General features: G+C 42.5%; 1 protein-coding gene across 1 annotated transcript in view; it reads right to left on the reverse strand.

Moving 5' to 3' along the window:
• Positions 1 to 19,917, reverse strand: part of PARP14 (poly(ADP-ribose) polymerase family member 14) — a 35,865-nt gene extending 15,948 nt beyond the window's left edge. The window contains exons 1-11 of the mRNA XM_060775305.2: positions 19,604 to 19,917; positions 15,103 to 15,242; positions 14,938 to 15,001; positions 12,654 to 12,917; positions 8,864 to 9,100; positions 5,340 to 7,594; positions 3,771 to 4,007; positions 2,414 to 2,635; positions 884 to 959; positions 548 to 697; positions 268 to 330 (exon numbers count right to left, since the gene is read on the reverse strand). Of these exons, the coding sequence (XP_060631288.2) occupies positions 268 to 330; positions 548 to 697; positions 884 to 959; positions 2,414 to 2,635; positions 3,771 to 4,007; positions 5,340 to 7,594; positions 8,864 to 9,100; positions 12,654 to 12,917; positions 14,938 to 15,001; positions 15,103 to 15,242; positions 19,604 to 19,793 (3,898 nt within the window). The 5' untranslated portion in view covers positions 19,794 to 19,917. The remainder of the gene's footprint in view (positions 1 to 267; positions 331 to 547; positions 698 to 883; positions 960 to 2,413; positions 2,636 to 3,770; positions 4,008 to 5,339; positions 7,595 to 8,863; positions 9,101 to 12,653; positions 12,918 to 14,937; positions 15,002 to 15,102; positions 15,243 to 19,603) is intronic.
• Between the last annotated feature and the right edge of the window lie 6,120 nt (positions 19,918 to 26,037).

Consider the following 26,037-nt stretch of genomic DNA (forward strand, 5'->3'; position numbering starts at 1 on the left):
CTAATTTTGGCCATGTGAGACACTGGGTTGTTCTGGCAAGATTTATTTAGAGAGCCTTTGCCTTCTTCTGAGGTTGAGAGAGTGTGGCTTGCCCAAGGTCACCCAGTAGGTCTCTATGGCCAAGTAAGTATTCAAACTGTCTCATCTCCCGGAGTACTCACTCCATTGGCTAATTAGAAAAAAAAAATCTGCATTTCTACAGAGGCATGAATAAGACAAAGAGAAGTACAACTATGGGAAGTAACCCCGCTTTCTCATGTTCATTACCAAGTGCTGCACATTCATTTTCCACTTGAGGTCCTCCACCTTCTAGAATTGCCTTGGAGACACCTTCAAAGGAATTAGTAGAAAACATTTAAGTTACTAATTCAGGTAAATAATTTTAAAATAAACATATCATCCGGGAAAACATTATCGACAAATTATTTGGAATTATACATCAAAATTGCCAGATGACAACCACATTTTGCATTTCGGGGTTTAATAATAATAAAGATGATGATGATGATGATGATGATTCAAAGATAGGTCCAACAAAAATAATTACCTGCTTTGGACTTAAAATTTTGATCTGATACATTAACAATAACGTCTGTTGTTTCCTTTGTAATATCGCCAGTAACTGTTTGGAACTGAACCAGACCAATCTGCATTTGATTAATTCCTAGAACAGGAGTTGAAACAGGCCCAAAGAAACCTGTAAATAAGGAACAAAATAGCATGATCAAGAAAGGCATTAATCCCTTGATGGGACCTGAACTTAAGAACTAACTTAACCTCAGGTAGGTGTACTCTATATCTAGTTTGGCCCTAATAGGTCAACAGCTCTGAAATGTATTATTAAAAACAAAGAGAGAGAGAAAGGAGAATCATAACAATTTACCTGTGTTTTCCCCATCTGTTTGTGGAACATTACTAGGAATTCTGGCAGTTACAGATTCAAATACTTGTGAGAAAGCCTAGAGGGGGAAAATACCAATGTTTATTTATTTGTTTGTTTATTTATTTACCATATTTTGTACCCCACCCTTCTCAATCTTGAGGGGGATTCAGAGCAGCCTCACATATTGACAACAATTCAGTGCCTTAAAATAACATACAACTGGTAAACGTCTGCATTAAAAACCAGATAATTAAAACATCTAAAAATATTTACACCAATTATTAAAATCACACAATCGAAAGTTGTAATCCAGGGCCATTCCCATTGTGATTGCACAGATTCTATGTTCATTTATTGCACTGTAGTTATTCTCCAAAAGCTTGGTCCCATAGCCATGTTTTAATTTTCTTTCTGAAGGCTAGAAAGGAAGGAGTTGATAGAATATCACTAGGGAGGGAGTTCCACAGCCAAGGGTCCACCATGGAGAAGGCCCTGTCTCTCGTCCCCACCAACCATGCCTGCGAAGGAGGTAGGACCGAGAATGGGTCCTCCCCAGAAGATCTTAATCTCCATGATGGTTCATAGAGGGAGATATGTTCGGACAGGTAAGCTGAGCTGGAAGCGTTTAGAGCTTCAAAGGCCAAAGCCAACACTTTGAATTATGCTCAGTAGCAAACTGGCAGCCAGTGGAACCGACGTAACATAGGGGTTTATGCTCCCTGTACGACGCTCCAATGAGGAACCTGGCTGCTGCCCACTGGACCACTTGAAGCTTCCAAACAGTCTTCAAAGGCAACCCCATGTAGAACGTGTTGCAGTAGTCTATTTGGAATGTAAGAAGAGCATGGACTCATGGCTAAGTCTGAGTTCCCAAGGTATAGGCGCAACTGGTGCACAAGTTTTAACTGCCGAAAACTGGGGTTCCAGGCTCAGTGACGAATCCGGTTATTCACTTTGCTGAAAAAAGAACACAATGCAGCCACTCTAATGCTTAAAAATCAATTTGTCAGAATCCCCTTTCATAGTAGTGGCATATCTTTTAACTCGGAAGGTCATGGTTCTTCTTCTCCTAATCTTTTAGAAAAGGAGCCAATTGGGTGGATGAGAGAAACGATGGGATACCTTGTCTATAAATGATTCTTGTGGATGGGAAATCTATCAAATTGATGAGTTGTGTTGCTTTTGTTGCTCTTGTCAATGTTAACTGAGAAACACACAATAGTTTTTCAAAAGAACTTAACATGGTGGAACTACAACTCCTCACAACATATATCCAATCCACAAATGTGAAGGGCTCACTATATGTTCAGAACCAGGGAAGTTCAGGAAGGGAGCAAGACCTGCAAAAACCATTTTGGGAGCTACATGCAGCAATAGTTCCAGAACACTCTTGTCAACATTCATGGCTAACTAAATCACTGAAGGCCTTGTTATATAAATTATACTCTCCTCATGTTTTCGTGGGTCCTATTTGTATGTTCTACTGGATAAACCTTCTAGGATATAAATAAAATCTTTTTGTGCTGTTACCTGTATGTTATTTGTATCTTTCGGATGTAGGTGCACATGAACTTCCTGAAGAGAGTTTAATTTTCTTGTCCTACTGAACAGAAGTATCTCATCAATCATTGATTTAGCAACCTCGACACTTGGAAAGGAAAACCCGCCTGTCCCAATAGCTGGAAATGAGATGGAACACAACGACAGCTCTACAGTTTTCTCCAGGCATCTCCGGATAATACCTTTAAGTTTCTGTAAAATGTACAGTAGATATCTATAAATGTAACAGCAAGCTAGTCTCAAAAGTATAAAAACACACATATACAACATAGTCCCAAACTAGAAGGTGGGTTGATATGTGCCATTGTAATGCCATTCAATTTTGGTAATGTAATTTAGCCCAAAAGGTGGCCATTAGACTTGAGTAAATACGGTGTTTCATCAGTGGCTATGCTAGCTACAACTAATGAGAGTTGTTGGCCAAAAACACCTTTAGAACCACAACTGCCACACACTAAACTAGATAACATATTTATTGCATTTTTTCAGAGCTTCCTCCCCCCCCCCCCCCAGCAGTGAGTGACATTTGTTTACTCTAGCACAGTGGTTCTCAACCTGTAGATCCCCAGATGTTTTGGCCTTCAACTCCCAGAAATCCTAACAACTGGTAAACTGGCTGGGATTTCTGGGAGTTGTAGGCCAAAGCACCTGGGGACCCAAAGGTTGAGAACCACTCCTCTAGCACATGACTTTCTTCACCAACATATCTTATATTTATTTATTTATTTTAAAAAATATTTTTATTGAGCATTTTTTCTTATTGGAAGAAAAAACGTATCTTATATTTAGCATGGCTTGTTTTGTGATTAGCCATTAAAAGAGAAGCACAGGCTTAATTTGCAAATCAGACTGCTCAAACACATATTTTTGAGCAAATCCTATTATAGGAAGTTTAACTGTGGGCAACAGATATTCTTGTTGATATCTAGTTTGACCCTGAAAATGTATAGGAAGTTAGCTTGAACACAACAGCAACAAAACATGTAAATCCATTATCTCTATATACGAGGGTTGAATGAAAAGTAATGCCTCCACCTTCGTAACACATCAACAGATGGCAGTACTGGTATGCAGCAAGTGGCAGTTTCAGAAAACCTGTTCATCGTTGGCTGGTGATTATGTGTAAAAGTGAATAGTGGTAGTTAAAGAGCACATTCTAAGGATTATTTCTGCATATGATTTATTAAAATATTCCCATCCAAACCCAAGTGACGAAGGTGGAGACATTACTTTTCATTCAACCCTCGCAGTTCTACAGTACAACAAATCCTCCTTCCTCACCCATGACTTTTGAATTCTAGGGCAAAGAAATAAAACAGACCAATACCTTTATTGCATGTCCTTTGCCTCCATCCCACTGTGGGACAACAGCATGGAGGACAACTGAACTGGTAAGATTATATCCCATGGTCAAAATCACAGAGTCAGTCTGAGCCCCTTGGTCTTGAACTGCTTGGTCAAAGTCAATTTGGAGTTGCGGCCCAGCTTTCCGCAACAAAGCTTTGGAAAGGGGACCAACGCCAAGCTTGAGATCACTGCCGATGGTGCTTACAACGATGTCAGTCTGAAACAGAAGCAGTCTTTAAATCGCTGGAATGCAACAGAGCAAGACACAGAGAGACAAAGCATCCTAGCAGCTGGAAAAGCAAACTGCAGAATATGCTCAGGCAGGAATGGCATTATTATTAAAACAATGAAGGGGGGAGAGGAGCAACCCTTCCAAAGAACGTTGTTTCTGAAGGGTTATCATAATAATTAATGTCCACATGATGCAGTTATGGCAAGTTGCTTAGATGTCTTTCCAAACAGATTGTCCTTCAAGCTACCAATGGGTAGCAGCTCTGTCCTGATACAAATATCCATGAACAACTCAGGATTGCCATCAATTTTGGTGGTCCTCAGTAGTCTATGTAAGAGCAGAAAACCAAGTAACCAAACTATATCTGGAGGAACATTACTTTCTTTTTAATGATGCAAAACTGTTCCTTATATGTGAATGACCTTATTCATATTTCTCAATGATGTTGTCATAAGATAAATGCAGTAAGTGAACATATTCATATTTTCTCTCTGGTTCAGATGACAAAGATTTTTTGTTTTTATTTGCTTAGCAGACCTGCACAACTTGTGGCCCTCCAGGTGTTTTGGACTTCAGCTCCCAGAATTCCTGACCACGGGAAAAGCTGGAGAGGGCTTCTGGGAGCTGGAGTCCCAAACACCTGGAGGGCCACAAGTTGTGAAGCCTGGCTTAAGGCAGGACTATTAAACACATCTCTCAAACATCAATCACGCCAAAGCCAGCAGACTTTGAAGCACCCTTACAGACCTTGAGAAACATTTGGGGTTCGGAATTACAGTATAGTAATCTCTTCACTAAAGATCACTATTTTAATAGAACTTTTGCAATTCAAGATATTATTTGAAACTAGAGAAATCTGAAATACTCCAAAAACCAAAACATGCTACTGGCCACCCATTTCTGCCACATGTCCAGTGTCTGCTGAGTTTTTCCTCAATGAACCTGATGGGGAAAGAGAAAAGGGGAAGGGAAGAAAGGCTCCACTCCACTTACACAAGTTCCTTTAAACGAGAAAGTGTCCCAAATGGGTCTGTGCCCATCTTTCACATTTCCATGGTGCACCTTGGAAATCATGCCACAAGGGTGAGCTTGTAGCAACCCCATTAGCCATTATCTATCTCCAGGCCAAGGAGAATGAAAAGGACCCAAAGAAGTGGAGGGAGAATGTTGCCCTCTCTTTCCAGCTACTTTGCTAAAATGAACTTTAAAAATAAAAATGCTTTTGATCCCAAGTATTTCAGAAAGGGAAGATGCAATTTATAAAAAGGTGTCCTATATGCAACTAAACATAAAATATGCATCCCATTACATGCTTACCGTTGCATCTTCAATGCCCTTTTCCTGAAGGATGAGTTTCAGGCCTTCAGCAGAAATCAGTGTGCAATCATCGTCTCCAGTTTCAGTGAGCTGACTGAGAAACTGGGCAGGAGACTCTGATTTGGGCTGGGGTGGCACTTCTCTGAATACTCCATTCAAAGCATTAACAAGTGCCTGAACTGTATTTTCAGACACATCCACAAGGAATATCTGTTTCAGACTGCTATTCTCAGATGACTCTTCCAAACATTCCTTGATAGCTGTCACAATGCTATGGGCACACTCTTTCAATGGGAATCCAAAAATCCCAGAGCTTACTGCAGGGATGGCTATTGAACGATGATTGTATGTCTCTGCTTGTTTTAGACTTTCCTTTACTGCTTTTTTCAAGAGATGAATACATTTTTCCTTTTCAGAGTCTTTCCACCTTGGTCCAACTGCATGAATGACCTGTTTACATGGCAGGTTATAAGCACTTGTGGTTATCACGCACCCAGGCCTCAAACTTCCATGTCTCCTCACCAGATCATTGCACTCCCTTTGTAACTGAGGGCCAGCTGCTTTTAAGAGTGCATCTGCAAGGCCACCAATGTGCTGCAGCTCCTCATTTGATGCATTAACCACAACATCAGCTGGAAAACGTGTCAAGTCTCCCTTACAGACTTCAATTACAAGACCATCCTTCAATGTTATTTTTGCATGGGAATGTCCCTTTCTGGCACTGTCCCAATCTTCTGCATCTTTCTGCAATCGGATCAAACAATGGAAAATTGCTTTTGCTTCATTTATATAAAAATGTTCTCGTGTTCTGAAGAAGTTTTTAACTCCTGGCTTATCAAACACCACAGTGGTAGAATACATTAAAGAGAGCATTTGTTCAACTGCAACAGTTGCCTTCAACACTTCTGCTTTAGGGCCACTCAGGACAATGTTCTTCCGTTTCGTCTGTGGCCCAAATTCGATGTCCAAGCCTTTCTTTTTCAGGTCCTGCCAAACCTTACCTTTTTCTTGCTCCATAAACTGCATGACCACGGCAGATTTAACAGGGATTGTTTGTAGCATACGGGTATTCCTCTCAACAAAATCAGAAAGCTTCTTATAGATAATGTTTACTGTTATTTGATAACCAGCTATGGTTACTTTAGCTTCTTCTCCCAAAATGTAGTGGTCATCAATTATAACATTTTCATTTGCAGAATTGTGTTTCTTCAGCAGTTTCTTAACAAGTTCCTTCCATTCCTTTTTGTTGAGAAGTGCTGGATCCTCCAAAGCAATGCATTTACAATCCAGCTCTTTCTTCATCCTCTCCTCTGCTTTCAAGAGATCTCCAGAAGTATGTCCAATCAAAGTGACACAATCAGATGCAAGCTCACAAGCAGCATTTATGTTATTTGCATGAAATAGGATTTCTGACACCTTCTTGCTCCCTACATGCTGTAGGAATTGAACTATTTGAGTAGGGACAACGACATCCTTCTTTTTCATGCTGTGCAACTTCTCCTGTAGATCGCTTTTCATTTTATACACTTCTGTGGGCATCCCACGTAGGTGCAGCACTTTTGCTGAAGGATCGTAAGACAACTCAACCCCTGGGTTCTCTTCCTGCAAATTCTTATCTTGCAAAATACGATGCAGAACAGCATACTCTTCTGGGGTGATTGTCAATGTTTGCTGTATTTCTTGCTTTGCTTTTTCTGCACTTTGAGTCACATTATCAACATATGCCTTGATCTGATTGTCTACATCATCCACATTGAACACAAAACCTGCTATGGTAACAGTTCCTTTGGTTAGAACAGGTACAGCCAAAACATCATGTATGAAACTGCTTTCTATTTCCTTCCATTTTTCTGGGATGATTTTACAGGTTGCAGTCTTGAACTTTGACATAACACATGCAAACTCTGTAGAAACGTTGTCTTTCCACATTTTCACTAACTGTCCTATAGACTTCCCTTGTTTAGCTAAGGCAGCTGAGGGAAACAAGGTGACTTCTGGCTGTTTTTGTGTCAATGCAGGCCATTTCAGTTCACAAAAGCATTTTTCCATTTCTTTATCTATTTCTTGGGTTAATTTAGCCCGGCCCTGAAGGAACTGCCAGATATAAGGGTCTAAAGGAACATGGAAAGGCTTTGGCATCTTGACCCGCTGTCTCTTCTTCCCATACAAAACTGCATCCAAAGAACTGCAGTATGGGAAAACTGAAATTGGTTGATTATCAAAATAATGCTGCTTTTCTAGTACTGTTGACACAGCTAAAAAAAAAATACAAAACACAATGAATATTCTGACAATTAAATCAATGTACAGAACTGTAGCATCACTGTGTTCATTGACTATATGCACAAAGAGAAAGAAACACTGAGCTCACACAGTCCTAAGTACAGTTGGCCCTCTCCATTTGTGGATATGACTATTTGTAGATTTAATTAAGATGGTCTTTCTAGGAATCTCTCGATCTTTTAGTGCAACTCTATGGACAACTTCTGTCAGAAGTTGACTACAGCATTATGGTGGAGGACCTCGAGATTCCTGGAGAGAACACATCTCTAGGAATCTCAAGGCCCTGTAGCGGCACTCTGTGGTCAGCATCTGGCAGAATAGAGTCATGCTGAAGGACCTAGAGATCCCTGGAGAGGTGGTGCTTCTTAGGTTAAAAAACAGCGGCCTTTTTTTCAACTTTTGCTGGATGTGGGGTGCTATGCTTCTAACCACAACGAATGTGGTTGACTGTCGTTTCTGTATTAATCAGAATCACTTAAAGCAAGAGACACTGTGTTAATTGATGAGTTTGAGCAAAGTAGTTTTTCCCACACTACTATGAGATGCTATGAGCCATGAGAAGCTTTAAATGTCCTCCTATTTAGTATTAATGAGAACAATAAGACATAAATAGAAATGTTTCATAAGTGTAGTATTCACCATGAACTGAAAAGTCATGTTTACAATGAAGTCAGTATTTTCGAATCTACAAGGCCATTAAAATACAATAAACCTATCTAGCTTCTGTCACTGACATGGACAGCCTTCTGGCATTCATTGAGTACTGATAATCTCCAATCTGGATCATGGAAAATGGAATTCATAGTATGGCTACTGTCATCAAGTAAGCTTATCCATCGTAACCCTACAAAGCATGCAACTCCCTTTTTAGATTCTAATCTAGACCAAGTGTGATTGGTTCCTATCTAGCTGAAAGTACTGTACTCAATGAGAAAAATGTATCCTCACTTCTTTTTGGTAGTTTCTCATGGGGGACATTTATCACAGATAAGTAACAGAAAATGCATCTTCTCTGCATGAACAGTGTACTATAGTTTTCTCCGTACCAGGGAATTTTCGATTATTTCTTTGTCTGCAAAACACTGATATCTTTAGACCTCTGACATTTGCGTGCCAGCCATGGTGATTTATGTGGTACACATTTATCGTCACCTCTATCTACAAGTATATTCGATCCTCTACTTTCCAACCATCTCATTGGTTAATGTTCAAAAGACATCTACCAAACTGGATCACATTACCTTGGTTGTTACAAAAAGTTATAAGAGCTGACTCCTCCTCAGGTAACATCTGAACACTGGAGACAGGCCCTCCGCCATGCTTTGGACTTTCAAAGTAGAGTGTTATGAAATCTTTGAGCACACCAGTGGGGATATCTTCAACTTTGATCATCTGTGGCAATTCAAGATGGCAAGCAGTGAATTTAAATTCTTTAAACCTCGAGCTCTTGGCACATTGGGTCATAAAGGTTGCAGCATCTGAAAACAGGAAGAATAAGATATTAGACGGACTATTGGCTCAGATCAATTACCCTATGCAACACGATTTTTGTCCCTGGGTTATAAGTGTCATTTCCTAATCAGTTCTATCATAAAATCAGAACATTTTGCTATAGTTTTTCCCTGAAAATCTCATATGAGTCTCAACCAATTCAGCATAGTTTATAGCAGCCACAAAAATGAAGTTTCTGGAGTATATAAACAACTATTTTCAAAGTAAGTACCACACAGTTAAACTTTCAAACCTGGAACATTTTTTTTAAAAAAATTGTTACACAGTGTTATTGTTGTAGTAGAGCCACTTTTTAGTCTGGCCCTTTAAGGTGTCTGTGATTCCAACAGTTATAGCTTACTTATTCAAACACCAGCAAGATGATAGGACAGTGAGGAAGCCACCCCACCACCTTATCCTCCACCTAAGCAGCCTTCCTAAACCAGGAAAGTTTAGAAAATACAAGGTTCCTAAAATTATAAAAGCTTGCTGTTTACTTTGCTGTTTACTTTGGCGTAGTCGACAGCATGGTTGCTTTAAATAAAGCTTCCATTTGCTGTCTTCCTTCTCACGTCAGGAGGGAAATTCCCATAATGAGTATTAATAGAGGGAAGACCTATTAATAGGTATCAGCTACAACAGGTAAATAAAGCCTACCTCTATGTAACTAAGTGGCAGGGCACATTCTTTTCACCTAAAAGGCCCCAAGATTAGCTCAGCTAGCAAAAATTCCCATCTGAAATGTTGAAAGTTGCTGCACAAACAATAGAGATCTAATAAACCTAATGGTGTAACTTAGTCTAGGGATGCATCTACACCAGGCATGGGCAAACTTTCTAATTCGTGGGCTGCATGGTGGACTGGAGCAGGGTGGATGGGCTGGGAGGAAGGAGGTTCTCCCCAAGCCCCCTTCCTGCCCTTTCCTCCCCTTCCTCTTCTTTTTGGAGGCAGAAAGTGAAGGAAAGATGGGAAACATTTGGATCTCCAAAGGGTTGGCCTTGGTCAGAATGAGATAGTGGACGGGAGAAAAAAAGTCTATCCATTAGACCCTGTATTGCCTACTCCTGATATAGAATCTTGGAATCCTAGAACTGGAAGAGACCCCCAAGGGCCATCCAGTCCAACCCCCTGCCATGCAAGAAAGCACAACCAAAGCACTCCTAATTGACAGCCTCTGCGGAGAAGCCTTCAGAGAAGAATACTCTACCACACTCCCAGGCAGCCTATCACACTCTCCAGGAAGTTCTTCCTAATCTTTTCAGTTGAATCTCTTTCCCTGCCATTTGAAACCATCACTCCCTTATGCCCTGGTCTCTAGAGAAGAAGAAGCTGATGGGAGTTGTGATGCAGTAACACCTGGAAGGCTGCTGTTTGCTCTGCTTAGTCAGGGGAGTGGGGTTTGAATTTAGATGCAAGGCTTGTGGATATGATGTCTGGCTTCAAAATGTCCTGTAACCTTGCCCCAGCATATAGTCATAAATGCTGTTGGGTTTTAATTCCCATTATCCCCAGTCTGCAAGGCAGCTAATCAAAAGTGATGGGAGTGGTTGTTCAATATCATCTGGGGACCCAAACTGGGTAAAAACTAAAGAGCACCACCACTATGTAAACAAAAAAACAAAAAAACACAACCCATGGATTCAACAGCCCTTTGAAAACAACCTTAAGGCTGATTTTTTAAAATGTCAGGAGCGACTTGAGAAACTGCAAGTCACTTTTGGTGGGTGAGAATTGTTCGTCTGCAAGGACATTACCCAAGGGATGCCCGGATGTTTAATGTTTTACTATCCTTGTGGGAGGCTTCTCTCATGCCCCTGCATGGGGAGCTGGAGCTGACTGAGGGAGCTCAACTCACTGTCCCCAGATTTGAACCACTGACCTCTCGATCAGCTGTCCTGCTGGCACAAGGGTTTAACCCTGGGGTCCTCAAACTAAGGCCCGGGGGCTGGATACGGCCCTCCAAGGTCATTTATGCGGCCCTTGCTCAGGGTCAACCTAAGTCTGAAACAGCTTGAAAGCACAAAACAACAATGATCCTATCCCATCAGCCAAAAACAGGCCCACACTTCCCATTGAAATACTTATAAGTTTATATTTGTTAAAATTGTTCTTTTTCTTAATTATTGTATTGTTGGGGGGGGGGGGGGTTGCACTATAAATAAGACATGTGCAGTGTGCATAGGCATTCATTCTTTTTTTTTTTTCAAATTATAATCCAGCCCTCTGTTTAAAAAGTTTGAGGACCCCTGGTTTAACCCATTGCACCACTGGGGGCTGCTCTTAAATGAATTTAGCACCCCTGGTCTACATCCATACTAATACAAGCGTGGAAAGGAATATAAATGAGCAAAAAGAATGAGAATGCAGCATGATAAATAAATAAAAACAGGGGGGGGGGGGGAATCAAGGAAAGCAAGTTGCCTCTGTTAAGAAGGAAACAAGAATGAGCAAAAGCCAAAGGCTCCCTTGCCAGAACTGGAGGAAGAAAGGCATCCTTCCCTTCATTTTCACTTTCTTTTTCAGCCTATGTGCAGCTCAGGAGCAAGATGTCAGAGCCATTTTGGCTACTTAAGATGGAAAAAAGTGGAGACAACCATTTTAAATAAGGGATGAAGTCCATAAGGTGCTGTGTAGAGACTGTGATGGCCATTTTGAATTTAACTGAACAGAAGTAGAAGGTCCTGTTTAGAGACAGATTATGTGCATAAGAGACTGTGGTGGCCATTCTGAATTCTTTCTCTGCAGAGAACAATATGCACTGAATCCCTCACTTGAAATGGTTACCATTACTTTATCTCAAGTGCCTAAAATGGCTCCCCTACGTTGCTGCCGAACTCTTCTCAGGCCAAAAAAGGAGGCAAGAAAAGAGGGAAGGATGCCTTTTCCCTCTTCGGAGGAATGTGGAGGGAGTTTTCCCCCCTCAAGTCTTTTCTCACCACTTTTGTGCCAGTCCCTATTCCAGCACAGTTGCATTTAGAAGGTGATCCAGCTTTTCTGTGGTGATTTCCCCCCTTATACATGAGTATGACGGGTTAAACCCTTGCACCGGAAGGACTGCTGACCGAAAGGTAGGTGGGTCGTATTTGGGGAGCAGGATGAGCTCCCGTCTGTCAGCTGTGGGGATATGGGAGAAGCCTCCCACAGGATGGTAAAATACCAGGGCTTCCCCTGGGCAACGTCCTTGCAGATAGCCAATTCTCTCACAGCCAAAGGGACTTGCAGTTTCTCAAGTTGCTCCTGACACAAAATAAAAAGAATCAGGAATAGGGAAACTTTGGCTCTCCAGGTGTTTTGGACTTCAACTCCCACAATTCCTGGCCTGAGGTCCTTTCCTTTTCCCCCTCAGCTGCTTAAGCAGCTGAGGGGGGAAAGGAAGGAACCTGAGGCCAGGAATTGTGAGAGTTTAAGTCCAAAACACCTGGAGGGCCAAGTTTACCCATGTCTGGTATACATGGTAGTTTATGAGAAAAGTATGTAAAGATTACCTATCAAGTTTCCCTATGTGAAAGTACTCAAGCAAGAGGCATTTACAGATCTTACCTATACTTTGCCGAAACGTGATCACAGCAGCATTTCTCTCCCTTATCAATTCAATCTGGAAGTCATTGTCTCGTACAGAAAGATCACTGATATTCTCTACCAGCAGAGTTAACACTTCAGGCATGATGCTGTCGTCAACATTTTGAAGGGCAACAAGAGAAGATGTTTGGGAACTGGTGGAAACATCTTCCCTGCAATGTCGATTTCCATCAGCAGAGCCTCTCACCAAAGTGACGCTCTCTCTTGGCACATCTTCTTGCACATCTAATTTGGAAAGAATTATTATTAGGTGATTCCATTGTAAATATTTAAGTGGGCAGAAACATCAACGTACCAAATTACTGTTTCTAAAAACTGACAATTAAGTGAAATTAGAAGTGGCATTTGACCCGGCAGCCATTAATTTGGTGATCCTGATCTATTCTTGCCATTTTCACTGGCAACTAAGGTCCAACCACAGCAAGCCAGAATAATTCATCAAAATGAATGATTCAATTCCCAACTAAGGGAAAAGAACACTAGGTAGGGAAAAAACCAAGTACACAATTCTTCTTTAACATATTTTTAGAGGTGTAGCCATATGACTCTATTGCTGTCTCTTTCCCCCCAAAAAAGCAACATCCAAGATTTAAATTAAGGGGCTAACACCTTCATGGATTATAGCTGATTTATTCATATACGCCAGTGGTTCTCAACCTGTGGGCTGAAACCTAAAATAAGGTCAGCGGCTCTAGATTGTTAAATATGGTTTTCTGTGGGTGAACAGATGGCGACTAGAGGATAGTATATGTTCTGTATCAGAAACTAGAACTGGTGTGGTCTATCCAATGCAATTCTCTGAATCGACACCCCAAATAACCAAACCGAATCAAAAGTTGACCAAAAACTGATTTGTATCACTTTTGGTACTAATGTTGGAGAGTGGTCCCTGGTCAAAGTAGTCCCTGGTCAAAGTGGTCCCTGGTCAAAGTGGTCCCTGGTCAAAAAAAGGTTGGGAACCACTGATATACACAGAGAAATATCAGAGAAGACTACATTCCACGTATTTGAAGAAGTAGGCTGCAGACCCAAAAGGGATAACACATTAGCATGCTTCGCAAAAAATAATACTGACCCACCCGTTTTCTGTATGGAGAAAGAGTAAAGCAGAGAGTGTATAATACTAATACAGTGAACATAATGCTATTAGTGTGTGTGATGGTGTTATTATGACCTAATCAACAGTATAATATAAGGTATATATGAGATTTGTTCAGATACTCACTCCCAAGTAAATTGTGCTGGAGATGAAAGTTGGGTGGACTGGACTGAACTGTGGGACTATATTTTCAGGCCACGGCTCCTATACCCCCCACCCCCCACCCCCAGCTATAGTGCCTGGAGATTCTGGGAGGTGTAGTTCAGAGGGTAGATCTTCCAAGCTCTGCACTGGGCCACTACAATCCATTTACCTTCCGGTTTTTCACAGACATCTGGAAAAGGGTAAGTGCTATATGGCTGCAGACTCTGTCCATGATTTCAAACCCTCTCATCTGGAGAGAGCCTATGTGTGTCCCTTGTGATGATACAAGCCAAGGTCCATAATTTAGGGTTATAATACCTAAGTTGGCCAGGTCTGGCCCTTTTGACAAGCTCCAAAAATGCTTGTCAGTATGACACACTAGTAGCCTGCCAGACCTTGTGAGAGACTAGTCCAAAATATCAGGAGGACAAAAGGTCAGCACTCCTGATATAACAACAATGGCTTCTGACACACACAAAAATTAGGATATGTACTTTGCTACAGCAATCATGTTTCATGTAAATATGTCAATTTTCCTCTAAAGCAGGGGTTCTCAAACTTTTTCAGTGGCAAAGCCCTTTTTGAAGCAGTTTCTTGTGGAGCCCCAAGAAATGTTTATATATTATATATAATGTATATATATGAGGCTTAGGCAAACCCTTTGACCAACATAAACTTAACAGTATTTCAGTGGAAGACCCCAGGAGCCATCCAGTCCAACCTGCTTCTGCCATGCAGGAAAAGCACAATCAAAGCATACCCTGAGCAGTGGGCGAAAAGTAGAGTTTTGGAAGCAAGCAAGCTGAGGGGGAAAGGATCTGTGATATGAGAGAGGTGAGGAAAAAGAGCTTTTAGGAGCAAGGGAGAAGGGGAGAAACCGCAAAGCCCCATAGTATGCTTTCCAGGAACCTCAAGGACTCTGTGGAGCATACTTTTGAGAACTGCTAAGGCATGTTTAAGATCACATCAGTGTTTGAAAACAATACGAAAGAGTCACTCTACCCTTCCTTGTATCCATTGTCTTCTTTTTGGTCATCTCTCCTGTTTGGTTTTCTTCCCTTGGAGCCTAGAAATCAATACAGAACAAAACACCTGTGCTGTATTTCTTGTTTAAGACATCAGTTAGTATCTGTCATAAAGCTGTGGCTTCTATATGGCTAATATTACCTGCTCAGGAGCCGTTTTTGTCTTAGGCGCATGATCCTTTGTTTCATCTGTTGTTTCAGGCAGTGTGACAACCAGCTCCAAGGTTCCTTTTTCTCCTAAGTCAAGTTCATGCCTCTTTTGGGAGAGAACTCTTTGCCTCACTGAAACATAAATTAAGATGCTGTAGCAATGGCAACGAGAAGCAGTCGAGACCAGGCTTTCAATCACTGCTTGGCTACAGAAACCCACTGGGTGACCTTGAGAAACTCACACTCTGTCAGCCTCAGAGGAAGAAAAAGGCAAACCCCCTCTGAATAAATCTTGGCAAGAAAATCCCATCCCAGGTTTCCTTTAGAGTTACCATAAATCAAAACTGGGTAATAATAACACTTGCTGTAACAAAAGTTTAAAGTGCATCATTTTGAGTTTTTTGTTTTTGTAATTCAGATGCACAATTCTCGAGCGCAAACTTTGTAGTGGAAGATGGAACAGAATGGAATAATCAGAGTATCTCATGTCCACAGATATTGGCGTATTATCCACAATTCCCATTATGTAATTCCCAGTTTCGTCAGAAGAAGAAAAAACTGTTTAAACTGTTAAGAACAAGAGGACTCCACTGCAAGGTTGTGTAAAATTAATTGAAAAATAATTCAAGTATGTATTCTATACCATGGCCATGTTCTAGAAGCATTCTCTCCTGACATGTTGTCTGCATCTATGGCAGGCATCCTCAGAGGTTGTGAGGCATGGAAAATGGAACAAGAGCACCTCCCCATGGCCAGAGCTGAGCATTGCCTCAGACCTCACATCCTCTGGGGATGCCTGCCATAGATGCAGACAAAATGTCAGGAAAGAATGCTTCTAGAATATGGCCATACAGCCCGAAAAACCTACAACAACCCAGTGATTCTGGCCATGAAAGCCTTCGACAATACATAAGCTTGTTAATTATTATTCTGTCATTATAGTCTTACTACCAGGGATAGAGGAAGTGCTGGTGGGATTTTTAAATGCACTTGCTTCAATGCATTTTGATGAACTTTCATGATGTGTTCTTACAGGGGCACTAAATTCCTCCCCATGTTGTTGTACTGCAACTCCTAACAGATATCAAAAGTATAGCCCAGGGTAATGGGAGTTGCTGCCTCACATCTGGAGAGCCATACATCCCTCTTCACTGCTTTCCAGAATACAATCGACAAAGCCTCTTTGCTTTTGGGAGCTTACAATATTAAAGTTTAATACTCAAGGGCAATGGAAAGCAAAACTGTGGAAATTATGTAATCACCTCTCTTGTGAATCTTTAAGCTTACGAACACACAGACAATGCAGTGCTGTTCTAGTCCAAAGCAAGCCCCAGTAAGCTTAGTACACTTTTTCCCCTGATAAGTGTGAACAAGTGTGAAGGAACTTAAAACTTCAGACCTACTGTAGTGGTGCAGTGGGTTAAACTGCTAGCTGAAGGAAATCTGCTGACCGGAGGGTTAGCAGTTCAAAGCCACGAGTCGGGGTAAGCTCCTGACTGTCAGCCCTAGCTTCTGCTTACCTAGCAATTGAAAAACATCTAATGCGAGTAGATCAATAGGTACCACCTTGGCGGGGAGGTAAAAGAGTACAGACATGCTGGCAACAGAATCAGAGAAGTCTATGGACAACAGGTTCCTTGGCATGGAAATTGGAACAAGAGCGTCAGACCACACGGTCAGAGTTGAGCATCACTTCCAGATGCCAGAAATGGATGAAGAGGGCCTTTCCCTCTGTCTGTATATTGTATGTCGTTGTTTACTGTGCAAAAGGCATTGAATGTTTGCCTTAAATATGTAAAACTGTAATTGACTCTGAGTTCCTCCGGGGAGGTTATTATTATTATACTGACACAGAAACACAGTATATCACAGCAAACGAGATATATATGTTGCATTTTGTATCACAAAATCACAAGTCAAACACTTCTCAAGCGTATAGAACTGTGTGTTTTACAATGCCATAAAGAAAAAGAAGATCAGAAAATGCTGGAATGAGGAAATCCTGATGGCTCTTCGTCATAGAGGATGGAGTGACAGCACCCCCTGTAGACTCAAGCCCAACCGGCCATGGCATCGACACAACACCTCCTTCTGTTCTGTCTGTGTACTGTCTATACAAACAGCATTGAATGTTTGCCATGTATGTGTACTTGTGATCCGCCCTGAGTCCCCTTCGGGGTGAGAAGGGCGCTATATAAAAAAGAAGTATTATTATTATTATTATAACAGGAAGGTAGAAAGGAAAGGAAGGAAAATTCACTCCTGGAAGAGTTATTATCACGGGGAAAAGTGAAGCTTTATTACCAATCCTTGTTTCCACAACAAGCCACATTTTTCAAAATCCAATGATCACAGGGTGGGGTTAAATCTTCTGAACAGGGGCACAGACAGCAAAACAAATGCCACAGGGGTGTTAACCCTTCCCTATGCTATCTAAAGAAAGGTACATAGATAGATATTGACTGGAGTTACACTTATCTTGTTTGTAACTTGGGGATTGCCTGTAGTAACAGAATAACAAGTTGCAACTTGTCCCTTATGTGGCTACAAAAATTGCTCCCTGAGGCAGCGAACTCACTCTAATAGTAGATTTGTTATTGTGTTTTTCAGTACTAGGAGTGAACAGTTAAATATATCTGTTCACCACATTCACAAATAGAAATTCCCATTTCATCTAATTTTATTGTCGATGGCATCTGTATACCTGTATTCTTCATAAATACCCACCAACTATTTGATCCCACTTTGTATGGATAAATTCAAAGAGGAGCCTTGAACTAAATAACAGAAGAGAAAAGGGATTTCTAGCACCTTTGAGACTTGGGATGTTGCCACACTAGAAAATAATAGCAGTTTGAAACCAATTTAACTGTGATGGCTCAATGTTATAAAATTCTGGTATTATTACCATGAAGCGGTTTTATCGCTTCTTGTGGCACCAGAGCTCTCTGCCACACAGGGCTAAATATCTTACAAAACTACAAAACCCAGAATCCGATAGGACTGAGTCATGGTAGTTACAGTGATGCCAAACTGCGATAATTCTGGAGTGTGCCTGGGAGAATAGGCAAAGAAACAACCACTATGTATTTCCCAAAGCAACCATGAGGGCAAATTGTTTATTTTTTTCTTGCCTAGACTTTGAACTCCTAGGTGTGACTTCTCTTCTCACAGAAGTGCCTGTCCTTATTAGAGTGCCTTCGAAAGAAGGGAGGGGAAGGAAGGAAGGAAGAAAAGAGACAGAGGGGAAGAAAGGAAGGAAATTTAAGAGAGAGAGAGAGAGAAAGGAAGGAAAAAGATAGAGCAGAAGAAAGGAAAAAGTAAAAGAGAGGGGAAGGACAAAAGGAAAGAAGGAAAAGAGATAAGAGGGTGGGAGGGAGGAAAGAAGGATGAGAGAGGGGGGAAGGAAGGATACAGAATAGATGAAAGGAAGGAAAAGAAAAAGAGGGGAGGGAAGAAAGGAAAGAAGAAGAGATAGAGGGTGGGTGGGTGGGTGGGTGGGTGGGAGGAAGAAAGAATGAGTGAGTGAGAGAGAGAGAGGAAAGCAGGAAGGAAGGAGATAGAGCAGAAGAAAGGAACTAAAAGTAAAAGAGAGGGGGAAGGAAGAAAGGAAAGAAGGAAAAGGGTGGGAGGGAGGGAGGATGAGAGGCAGATGAAAGAAGGAAGGAAGGTAGGTAGGTGACAGAATAAACAAAAGGATGGAAAAGGAAAAAGAGGGGGAGGGAAGAAAGGAAAGAAGGAAAAGAGGGTGGGAGGGAGGGAGGATGAAAGAGGTGGGGAGAGGGAGGGAAGAGATAGAGCAGAAGAAAAGAAGGAAAATTAAAAGAGAGGGGAAAGGAAGAAAGGAATGAAAGAAAAGAGAGAGGGGAGGGAGGAAGGAAAAGAGAGGTGTGGGGGGAGGAAGAGAGAGAGAGGAAGGAAGGAAGGAGATAGAGCAGAAAAAAGGAAGGAAAAGTAAAAGAGAGGGGGGAAGGAAGAAAGGAATGAAAGAAAAGAGACAGAGGGGAGGGAGGGAGGGAGGAAAAGAGAGGTGTAGGGGAGAATGAGAGAGAGAGAAAGGAAGGAAGAAGATAGAGCAGAAAAAAGGAAGGAAAAGTAAAAGAGAAAGTGTGGGAGGAAGAAAGGAAAGAAGGAAAAGAGATCGAGGGGTGGGTGGGAGGAAGGAAGGAAAGATGAAAGGGGGGGGAGAGAAGAAGGAAGGAAAAGGAAAAGAGATAAAGGGGAAGGGTTTAAGGAAAAGAGTTCGAAGGGGTGGAAGGAAGGATGAAAGAGCGGGAGGGAGGGAGGGAGGGAGGGAGGGAGAGAGGAAGGAAGGAAGGAAGGAAGGAAGGAAGGAAGGAAGGAAGGAAGGGAAAACAGAGAGGGGGAACGAAGAAAGAGAGAAGGGGAGAGAAGGAAGGAAGAGGGCGAGAAGCAAACCGGCCTTGGAGACCCCAAAAGAGAGAGAGAGAGAGATGAGAGAAGGGGGGAAGCAGAGGGAGGGAGGGAACTACCTTCTGGGTGAGCGAAGCAGACCAGGACTCGCCCTCCCTGCCGCCGGAGTTCGCACTCCCCTCCTCCGGACTTCTTGCGGCTCTGGAAGTAGCAGAGGAGTTTGTTCCTGGTGGCTTTGGGGGGATCGTGGGGCCCCCAGTCGCCCCTCACCAGGACAGGGAAGGGACCCAGCCCGGGGCCCTCCGCCATGTCGCCCGCAGCCAAGGCAATGGAGGGGCCCCGAGCCCGCTTTCCCTTTCGCTTTCGTTTCCCCGCCACAGGGGAAGTTTCTTTGGCGTGACGCGCTTTGCAGGAGTGGGAAGGCTCCAATTAAGCCTCCCTCCAGCTGAGGCCAGCCGGAGGATTTCCGTCCTGGAGGCAGCCCGCCTTGGCCTGGGCCTTTCCGGGAAAGGTCTGGCCTGCTTTGGGTGCATTTCCACTGACAACAGGGCTCCTAGAAGGAGTCGTTTGCAAGATCTTTTGCTGGCTCTGCCCAAGGGCCTCTGCCCTTCCACACAGCCATTTAACCCAGAATAGCAAGGCAGAAACCCCCACACTATCTGCTTAGAACTAGGATGTCTGAGTCCACACTGCCATAGAGCCCAGTTCAAAGCAGACCATGTGGGATTTTATTCAGCCTTTCGCCCCGCCTCAGCCATGGCAGCTAAAGCGGTGTCCAATTGCTCTAAATCTGCAGTGGAGACGCACCCTTGCACTCCCAGAGATTGACATAGGCCCCCAGTCATTGCTATGTCCCCTTGAGACTTCTAGGAAGCCACGAAATGACATCCTGCCACATCTTGTTTGCATCCCATCAAGTTTCAGCTGCTGAATCCATTCGTTTCAGTACATGGAGTGGGATTTGGGGGCTTACCATTATGGCCACCTTCAACTTCAGGTATTTTGAAATGCGGATCTCTTGACTGTATACCAATATATACCACGGCGCTCCATGCAGTCATGCTGGCCAATCTTCCAGGGAGGGAGAAAGAACTGCCTGTTTGATATAGGTGGGAATGTTGCAATTAGCCACCTTGATTAGCATTGAATGGCCTAACACAGTGGTTCTCAACCTGGTTTCCCCAGACGTTTTTGGCCTACAACTCCCAGAAATCCCAGCCAGTTTACCAGCTGTTAGGATTTCTGGGAGTTGAAGGCCAAAACAATCTAGGGACCCCAGGTTGAGAATGACTGGCCTAGCAGTTTCAAGGTGTAGCTTCTTACCGCCTGGGGGAATCCTTTGTTGGGAGGTGATTAGCTGGCTTTGATTGTTTCTTGTCTGGAGTTCCCTAGTGTTTGAGTGTTGTTCTTTATTTACTGTTATGATTTTAGAGTTTTTTAAATACTGTTAGCCAGATTGTGTTCATTTTCATGGTTTCCTCCTTTCTGTTGAAATTGTCCATATGATTGTGGATTTAAAAAAAAAACCCTCTAAAATCATAACAGCAAATAAAGAACAACACTCCAAAACAGGGGAATTCCACACAAGAAACAATCAGGGACAGCTAATCAGCTCCCAACAAAGGATTCCCCCGGCAGTAAGAAGCCAGGCTTTAAAGTTGCAAGGCCATTAAATGCTAATCAAGGTGGCCAATTGCAATACACACCTCCAACAGACAAGAGTTCTTTCTCCCACCCTGAACAGTATTCCACAGATATATATAAACCCCATTTTCCTTTTTTAATAGAAAAGCCTTTGATTGTATAGTGTTTCTCTTTTTTTAGTTTTTTTAATTGATTTTATTTATAAATTTGTCCAACAAAATGTATAAGCATACATTCTTCTCTCTTTTACAGTATCTTAGACAAAAGAGTATGTCATATTATATACAATCTAACAGTAAATAAACATCAAAAACATCTTTAATCATATTTCTTATCATTATTTTTAAATTTCCATTACAACTTGTGCTACATATAACTCTATCACACACCTTTTATCCAGTTATACATATTGTATTTCTTTATAATTATTATTATACCATTTTCTCCCTCTTCCCCTTACCTTTTTTGTGCCCCGTTTTCCTAATTTCCAACAGACCTCACAACCTCTGAGGATGCCTGCCATAGATGCAGGCAAAACATCAGGAGAGAATGCTTCTGGAACATGGCCATACAGCCCGGAAAACTCACAACAACCCAGTGATGCCCAACTTTTGCATCCTGTTTGTTTTTGAATGCTATACAGTATATTTTAGGGTAGTTTTCCCTAACACCTATTAGGATGCCTTGGGGACCCTAAAAGAGAGAGAGAGAGAAATGAGAAGAGGGAAGCAGAGGAAGGATCTGCACACATTATTCACCAATACATCACACAGTCCTAGACACTTGGGAAGTGTTTGACGTGTGATCCAATACAACAGCCAGCAGAGTGTCTGCTGTGGACCCATCTTGTTGTGTTTCTAATAATAATAATAATAATAATAATAATAATAATAAGATAACAATAATAGGAAAATAATAATAATAATAATAACTGGAAGAGCTTACACGATATGCGGATTTAAAGATCGAACTAGAAAGACTCTGGCACAAGCCAGTAAAGGTGGTCCCAGTGGTGATCGGCACACTGGGTGCTGTGCCTCAAGACCTTGGCCTGCACTAATAATCCCCCCCCCCCCAATCGAGTGCTGCCTTGTTGTTGGCAGGGGGCTTAACTGCTTCTATGGTGTTGAGACCTGTGCTGGCGGTAGTACAAACTACCATTAGGTTCAACCAAGCTAGAGTGGTCTCAGCTGAGAAGCAGAACTAAATGCACCCCCAACCCATTTAAATATGGTGAAACAAACCCTAAAGAGGTCTATACAGGCTCGGTGATCACCCAGGATAATAAGATCCATGGCAAGTGCTTCTCCTGGCCTGGCACTCATCGACAAATGGGCTACAGGAACCAGGACCCACTGCTGAACAACCAGGGTGTGGGCCTATAGGGCAACTGGAAGGGAAACAACTTCAAAAGCGGCAGAAATTAAAGACCGAACTGGAAAGACTCTGGCACAAGCCAGTAAAAGTGGACACACTGGGTGCAGTGCCTAAAGACCTTGGCCTGCACTTCAAAACAAACGGCGTTGACAAAATTACCATCTGTCAGCTGCAAAAGGCCACCCTATTCGGGTCTTTACGCATTATTTGCCGATACATCACACAGTCCTAGACACTTGGGAAGTGTTCAACGTGTGATCAAATACAAAACCCAGCAGAATGATCTTGTTTGCTGTGGACTCACCTTGTTGTGTTTCTAATAATAATAATAATAATAATAATAATAATAATAATAATAATAGGATCTGTGCGCATCATTGGAAAATACATCACACAGTCCTAGATGCTCGGGAAGTGTTCGACTTGTGATTTTGTGATTTGAAATCCAGCACATAGATCTCGTTTGCTGTGTCATACTGTGTTTTGTGCCAGTAAAATAATAATAATAATAATAATAATAATAATAATAATAATAATAATAAACAAAACCACAATCTGTTAACTGCAAAAGGCCACCTTACTCGGAACTGCGTGCATCATTAAAAATACATCACACAGTCCTAGACGCTTAGGGACTTGTGATTTTGTGATAAAAAATCCAGCAATATATCTTGTTTGCTGTGACATACTGAGTTTTTGGGTCAGTAAATTAATAATAATAATGACAACCAGCCTGTGCTGGATGGGGATACACTCCCCCTGAAAACATATGTCCGCAGCTTGACAGTTCTCCTGGATTAATCACTAAGCCTGAAACCCCAGGTTTCGGTGGTAGCCAGGGGAGCTTTTGTGCAATTAAAACTTGTGCGCCATCTGTGCTCTTACCTTGAGAAGCCAGACCTGGCCACGGTGGTCCATGCTTTCATTACATCTCAAATAGACTACTGCAACATGTTCTACCTGGGTCTGCCTTTGAACACCATCCGGAAGCTCCAAGTAGTCCAACAGGCGGCATGCAGGCCCGTAGCCAGGATTTCGTTTCGGGGGGGGGGGGGGCCTGAATTTTTTTCAGGGGGGTTCGGGTGGGGCTGAGTTTCAGAGGGGGGGCTGAGTCTGAGTGAAAGAGGGTCTAGCCTAGCAAACCTTTTGTATCATTACCCCAGTACCCCCATGCATATGGGATATATTGAGTATGGTGATCAGATCATGATATGAATAAACATAACAGTTTAAATAATGCACCAGTAAGGCCTTTTCGCGAACCACCATGAGAATTTCGGGGGGGGGGGGGCTGAAGCCCCTCAAGCCCCCCCCCCCCCCCGGCTACATGCCTGGGCGGCAGATTCCTTGCTGGAGCGATGCACACAACCCACTTGCTACGTCAGCTCCACTGGCTGCCAGTCTTCCACCGGACTCAATTCAGAGTCCTGGCTTTGGCCTATAAAGCCCTAAACAGTTCTGGATCAACTTACCAGTCAGAAAGTTAAGTTGGGCCAGAACGGTTGCAGTTAGTGCACAAGTTTTAACTGTGCAATGGTAGTGACAGTCACAGATGGTACCTGGGCTTCCAGATTTAAGGCAGAGTCCAGGATCACCCCCAGACTGCAAACCTGAGATTTCGGGGTGACAACCCTGTCCAGATCAAGTTGCCACCTTATTCCCAGATCCCTCTTACACAAGACCAGTAGTACTTCCATCTTATCTGGATTGAGTTTTAATTTTTTTTACCCTCAATCCACTCCATTACTGCCTCCAGACAATGGTTTTAAGTGCAGAGTGGCTTCCTTGGCATCAGTTGAAAAGGAGTAGTAGTAGTAGAGTTGAGCATCATCCACATACAGATGATACTGAACTCCAAAACTCCAGATGAGCTCTCCCAGCAGTTTCATGTAGATATTGAACTACATTGGGGATAAAGATGTAGGACCCTTGTAGCACCCCGTGGGGTTGAGCAGGACTCCACCAAACCACTTTCTGGATATGGCCTGTAAAAAAGGACTGGAACCACTGTAGAACAGAGTCTTCCAGTCCCATTCTCACAAGTCGCACCAGAAGGATACCATGGTCGATGGTACGAGCAAGGCCACGTTCCCCCTGTCCAGTTCTCTGCAGAGATCATCCACCAAGGCGACCAACGTAATTTCTGTCCCATATCCCAGCCTCAAGCCTGATTGAAATGAATCTAGACAATCAACCTCATCCAGAAATCCTTGGAGTTGTCTGGCCACCACCTGCTCCAAGATTTTACTAATGAATGGCAGATTTGACACAGGCCTGAAATTGTCAAGCATGGTAGGATTAAGGGATTATTTTTTGAGCAATGGTCTCACCACAGCTTCTTTAAGTGCTGTGGAGATATTGTCTTGGTGAAGCGAGGCATTAATCAACTCCATTATCCAAAGCATGTTCCCCTGGCTGGTTTTATTAGTAAGAGGGACAAGGGTCAAGAATGCAGGAGGTGGCCCTAACTTCTCCCAGGATTCTGTCAGCATCCTCCGTAAGACAAGTTGAAAAGAATCCATAAGAACAGGACCAGGCAATGCTATGTCTACATCCACGGGAGTTGTAACAAAGGTGGTGTTCAAATCAGCACAAATCCAACTGATCTTGGAGGCAAAGTGGTGGGTAAATGCCTCGCAGTGTGCATTCGAGTGAAACACATGATCTTCTACTTTTGGATTCAATAAACCCTGCACCGCTCTAAACAACTGCAAGGGTCTATCTTTAGAAGCTGCAAAGCTTGTGAGGATGCCTGCCATAGATGCAGGCGAAACATCAGGAGAGAATGCTTCTGGAACATGGCCATACAGCTCGGGAAACTCACAACCCAATGATTCCAGCCATGAAAGCCTTTGACAATACATCAACGAGTCTTAATTCTGCATTCAAGACTGTGCCATCCCAGTTTCCAAGTGAGGCAATTCAGGACAGGATGAAATCAATACAGAAAAAATGCTCTAAAATAAAATGCAATGTCCTTGATGCTAGTAGAACTGAGGGAGGAAACAAAGAAGTGTTAAGTACATAGAGCTCTGTTTGCCCATACTATGGGTCAAATTAGCATCCCAGCATACCTTTGGGAAGACCACAAGTGGAGTATAATGTCATCAGCCTTATCATCTTGTTTGCACCCCATCAACTCATATTCAAGATTAAATGATCTCTACACAGAGAAGTGATATTTCATTAACCGCTATTGTCCATCCTGTCAACATCATCAAACCCAGTAACTGTCCTAGGCAACTGTCATTGTTGTCTATCCCGTCAATACCATCAAATTCAGTGGCTGTCCTGTGGCAACCAATTCCACACTGGGTTGGATTCAGAGCGGGCATAGTGATACACTACATTAAACAGTTATGGAAGAAAAAACCATGGTACTGTGGAAGGCTGCCGTGAAAGAAGTTTAGGTTAGAGGTTTGAGAGGAGTGGGAGAAGGGATGTCGGAACCCAGATGCCTTAAAGAGCGACACAGGAGTATGTCCAAAACTATTGTTTATTAAAGCAAAGTAAACAGGACTCAGAGACACTT

This window comes from Anolis sagrei, chromosome 1 (assembly GCF_037176765.1).
Source record: "Anolis sagrei isolate rAnoSag1 chromosome 1, rAnoSag1.mat, whole genome shotgun sequence".
In the NCBI taxonomy this organism is placed as follows: Eukaryota; Metazoa; Chordata; class Lepidosauria; order Squamata; family Dactyloidae; genus Anolis; species Anolis sagrei.